The sequence below is a fragment of the Plasmodium reichenowi genome, chromosome 9 (assembly GCF_001601855.1).
Source record: "Plasmodium reichenowi strain SY57 chromosome 9, whole genome shotgun sequence".
In the NCBI taxonomy this organism is placed as follows: Eukaryota; Apicomplexa; class Aconoidasida; order Haemosporida; family Plasmodiidae; genus Plasmodium; species Plasmodium reichenowi.
Genome location: NC_033654.1, coordinates 1,274,974 through 1,280,205, shown reverse-complemented (window position 1 = coordinate 1,280,205; position 5,232 = coordinate 1,274,974). Strand labels below are relative to the sequence as shown.

Sequence of the window (5,232 nt, the reverse complement as noted above, 5' to 3'; positions counted from 1 at the left end):
TATAGGTGATCGTTTTTGGAAATTCGTCTGAAGCCAAGTTTGATGATTTTTATAGAGAAGAGGACATAAAAAAAGAAGAAATACAAGGTAATAATTTTTTAAAATGAATATTCATGTTGGGATAATGCATATATATATATATATTTATATATTTATATTATTTATTTTATTTTATAAACATTTGCCATTTATAGACAATATAAACGATGCTATTGTTCCTAATGAGTCAAATGAACAAGATGTAAAAATGAAAAAAAGGATTAAGCAAAAACTATATGTTTTTATAAGATAATAAGAATATCTATATCTATATATATATATATATATATATATGTATATATGTATATATTTATTTATTTGTTATGTTTTCCTCTTAATTTTTTATAGAAAGCACAAAATGAAGATGTGGATCTTGAAAGCAAAGTGCAGAAGGCTACGAAAGAAAATAAGGTGTTTATGAAATATGACTATACTCATGAAAAGCCATGGTCCAATCATGGTGATAAAAGCATGTGGTTTAATTATAATTTCGATGAACATACTTTTAAAGAATGGGTACAAAAACATATTGATAGAAAACTAGAAAAGCAACAAAATTATCAAATTGAAAATACAGACAATTACTTTTTTGAAGATACTTTTAAAGACAATACGATGAACACGTCATCTGTAAATAACCATTCCATGCAAGGTATTAAAAGTTTCCCATCCAAAAATATGAATCCTTTTAATACTACCAAATTAATAGAACCTAATGGTTCCCCTAACGATACGAGTAACAAAATGGACAAAATTAAAAATAATAATAATAATAAAAATAATAAAAATAATAGTAATACTAATAATCGAAGTGATAATAACCAGACCACCACAAATACAAATAACGACCTTAAACAATTTCAAAATTTAATAAATTTTCTTAAACAAAATAATTGATATATTATATGCTTCAAGTAACTGAGGAAAAAATAAAAAAAAAAAAAAAAAAAAAATAATAAAAAAAAAAGAATTTGTAGATGATAGAAGCGAATATATTTTTTCAAATATTTTGACCATTTTATTTTTATATGTTTATCACAATAATGTAATAATATATATATGGATGCATATATTTATCCACACACATATATATATTTATATATATATATATACATTGTGACAATATGTGTGTGTGTGTGTGTTTTTTTTTTGTTTTATTTTTTATCATATCATTCACTTGATAAAGTTTCATATGAATTAATAATTTGCTGAACATACATCAATGAATTGTATATTTGATCATGCGTAACACCATAGTTATTATATTGATATATATATGCGTTTGTTGAATATAACAATTTTGCTCTTTCTAAAATATGTGTTAAGGTAGGTATTGGTGTTAGACAATTAGATATCATAGATATAGTATTATTATTGAATTGTTTATTTTGATCTATATAGATTTCTAAAGGATTTAATGATTTCTTATTATATAGTACATGATTTTTAAATAAATGTAAATCTATATTTTCATTAATTTGTCCTCTCATAATCATTTTAGAATTGAATATTACATTATTATGTGTATAATGATTATGTTCATTTGTTTTATGATAATTATTTTTATGTTGATATAGAATATTAATATTATCTTGATTAAATTGATTTTTACTTGTTTTTTGTATATAAGAATAATAATCATTTTTTTTTTTATTATTATTATTATTTTTTTTATTTTTTATTTTTAAATATACAGAATTGTCATATTCATCAATATATGAATTACTATTTATTTCATTCATATGTATAGGTATATGAAAACTGTTTTGTTTATAAAATATATTTTTATTTTTTAAAATATTTCTTGAAGATAAACGATTAATATAATAATTATCTATTATATAATTACATGATATATCATTTCTAATTTTTTTAGTAACATTTGTAGATATATTATTAGAATCAAGAATGGTTCCTTTGATTAACATCCTATGCATTCTTTTTAATAACATATTAAAAGAATTCTGTTCAAATATAATATTCTCTTTAAATACTTGTGGTAAATATCTTGTGGAAAGTAATTTATAATTTGGATGACAACATAAATCGGATAATATATAATTCATAATATTACAATAGTTACAATTATTATTATAATTACTATTAGATAAATCAATTGGAAAACCTATATTGTATGCTAGAAATAAACTAATATATTTATTTATTTCTTCCAAATTTATATTCTCATCATTATTTATTCTTTTACACATTAATTCAAATTTATCATTTTCTATTAATATTAAACCATCTGAAGAATCATATAGGGAAGATAAACATAAGATAGTATTTAAACTTTGTACACTTATTTCACCAAACATATATGGTAATATACATATATTAAATAGATTCGTTTTAGGATATTCATCTTTTAATATATAAGATATATATGAACTTAAACCACTACCACTTCCACCAGCTAAACTATGAAATAATAATATATTATCAATACTTTCTTTACTTTCATTTTTTTCAAACTCTTTATTTATTATATTTATAAAATCCTCACAAATATTCTTACCATGAACATAAAAACCATATGCCCAATTATTCCCAGAACCATTTAAACCACATATATAATTACTTTTATTAAATTTCCATTCATTTGTAAAGTAAGAGGAACAGCATAAATTATTTTTAACTAAATTGTTCTTCTCTTCATCATGTGTATTTTTATAATAATTATATAAATGTTTGTTCCCATTTAATTTATCATTCTTTAAAATATCATTATTGTTATTATATAAAGACTTTTTAAATAATATATTATTATTATTATTATTATTATTATTATTATTATGTTCGCTTTTAGCATATATATTATATTCTTCATCATCATTATCATGATGATAATCATTATTATTATTATTGTTCCTTTTAAATATTTTTAAAAAATTATTTTTACTTTCATAATAATCATCTAATCCACAAACATATTGTAAACAACATTCATCACTGTCATATTTTTTTCTTTCTACACTCTTCTCACTATTATATTTTACAATCTTTTCATATTTCTCTTTTTTTTGTACTTTTCTTTTAATATACTCATCATAACTATTATTCAGAGATAAGCATCTTTCAATAACTTTAGGTTCCATATCTATAAGTATACAACGAGCTATTAAATTATTCAAGCACATAATATTATTATTTACGTTCATATCATTTCGATTCCCTTCATTCTCTTCATATTGCACAATAGGAAATAGATTTTTACCATATTTATATTCTTCATCAAAATACATTGTAGTCAATTTACTTTTAAAACATTCATTCTTTGAACAACTTATATATTTATGTAGGATGTCGAAAAATTCGTATCCCACCTGGTTACCACATTGCCCTATCTGGATGCTCAGTACTCCCATCATAAAAAATTAAAACAAAAAATAAGGACTTATGAAAAGAAAATGTATGTATATGGAAATAAATAAAAATGAAAATAAACATATAATTGATATATATAAATATTGACATATATAAATATTGACATATATAAATATTGAAATATATAAATATTGAAATATATAAATATTGAAATATAATTTAACACACTAGAAACAAAATCGAAATATATACACATATATATATATATATATATATATATATATATATATATACATACATATTAATATCCATTATGTCATCTTAAAAAATTTACTCGTATTTTTCCTTACCGTCTTTGTCTTTTCAAATGTGCTCTATACTTATATTTTCCTATCATTTTAAGTTATACATATGTTTATTTTTTTTTTTATTTTTTTTTTATTTTTTTTTTATTTTTTTTTTTCTCGGGGTTCCTTATAAGTCTCCCTCACTATGATACATTACGCATTTCTCCATATTATAAAACATATATTACATTATTTTATATATATTGTGTGTGTATAATTTATGAAATTCATCTAATATATTTTATTATACATATCATCTTATCATATCTTTAATTTTTTGTCAAGGAGGAATTGCCTTTTATTCGACTAACCAAAAAATAAAATAAAATAAAATAAATATATACATATATATATATATATATTATAATACGTGTGAGTATTCTTTTAAGTGTGAAATATTTCACAATAAAAGAACAAACAAAATTTTTATAAGATGAAAGTATAAATATATAACCCAATAAAATGAACGAACAAAAGAGCATTAAACAAACATAAGTATTATGTTTGTGTGTACAAATAATAAATATATATAAATATATATAAATATATAAAATATATAAATATATATATATATAAATATATAAAATATATACATATATTTATATATATATATATATTTATTTATATATCTGCTTATTATTATTTTTTTTATTTTTCCTTTTTATGCTTCCCCATAAAAATGAACGATAATTTTTTTATACCCACCTTTGAACATATCTACGAACAAAGCATTCCCCCTCCTTTAATTAAACATTCAAGAAAATGCAAAAATTATAACAAGAAAAGAAAAAATATTATAAAATATACATCTCAAGATATTTGTGTAGAACAAAGAAATTACGACAAAGAAAATAAGGAACATAAGTATGTATGTATAAATTTTCATACGTTCAACAAAAAATGTTATCATAAAAATATCCGACTATTAGACCATACACATTTGGATTTCACCTTAGGCGAATCTCTAATATATCTTCTTAATGTATATTTACAAAATAAAATTGTAACTAACCATTTATATAATAGAATGTTGTATTCGTTTCAGCTGGTGAGATAAATAAATAAATATAAATATATGAACACACACACACATATATATATATATATATATATATTTATATTTATATTTATATATATATATATATTTATATATATATATTTATATATATTCCCTTTTGTAGGCAATCATTGAAGTAATAAGTAAACTCAAAGAAGGAAAAGAATACAAGTGGAATATAAAAGGGAAGTTAATAAATTCGAAAAAAGAAAATAATATACAAATAGTTTATATAGAAAATGCATTTCTATCCTTTAAAAGTATAGTATTACATGCCCCTTTGTTAAAAATTAAATCTATAGATATATAAGGTTCAAAAAAAAGAATAACATAATAAAAACATTTCTTATATTTTTTTATTTACTTGTTTGTACAGTCTTGAGACTACAAATATATATATATATATATATATTTATATGTGTGGATAATCACTTTTACGTTTTTTTTTTTTTTTTTTTTTTT

General features: G+C 20.1%; 3 protein-coding genes across 3 annotated transcripts; 2 read left to right on the top strand and 1 right to left on the bottom strand.

Moving 5' to 3' along the window:
- Positions 1–5: 5 nt before the first annotated feature.
- PRSY57_0931900 (hypothetical protein) lies at positions 6–936 on the top strand (the record flags this gene model as incomplete). Its single annotated transcript, XM_020114831.1, has 3 exons — positions 6–87; positions 195–241; positions 388–936. Coding segments are annotated over 3 exons (678 nt in total), but the record flags the coding sequence as incomplete, so codon positions are not given.
- A 272-nt stretch (positions 937–1,208) lies between these two features.
- PRSY57_0931800 (delta tubulin, putative) lies at positions 1,209–3,410 on the bottom strand (the record flags this gene model as incomplete). The annotated part of the gene is made up of 1 exon (XM_012907557.2): positions 1,209–3,410. One exon carries the CDS (start codon positions 3,408–3,410, stop codon positions 1,209–1,211), a length of 2,202 nt encoding a protein of 733 aa, XP_012763011.2.
- Positions 3,411–4,392: 982 nt separating this feature from the next.
- On the top strand, positions 4,393–5,080 carry PRSY57_0931700 (hypothetical protein; the record flags this gene model as incomplete). The annotated part of the gene is made up of 2 exons (XM_012907556.2): positions 4,393–4,761; positions 4,895–5,080. 2 exons carry the CDS (start codon positions 4,393–4,395, stop codon positions 5,078–5,080), a joined length of 555 nt encoding a protein of 184 aa, XP_012763010.2.
- Between the last annotated feature and the right edge of the window lie 152 nt (positions 5,081–5,232).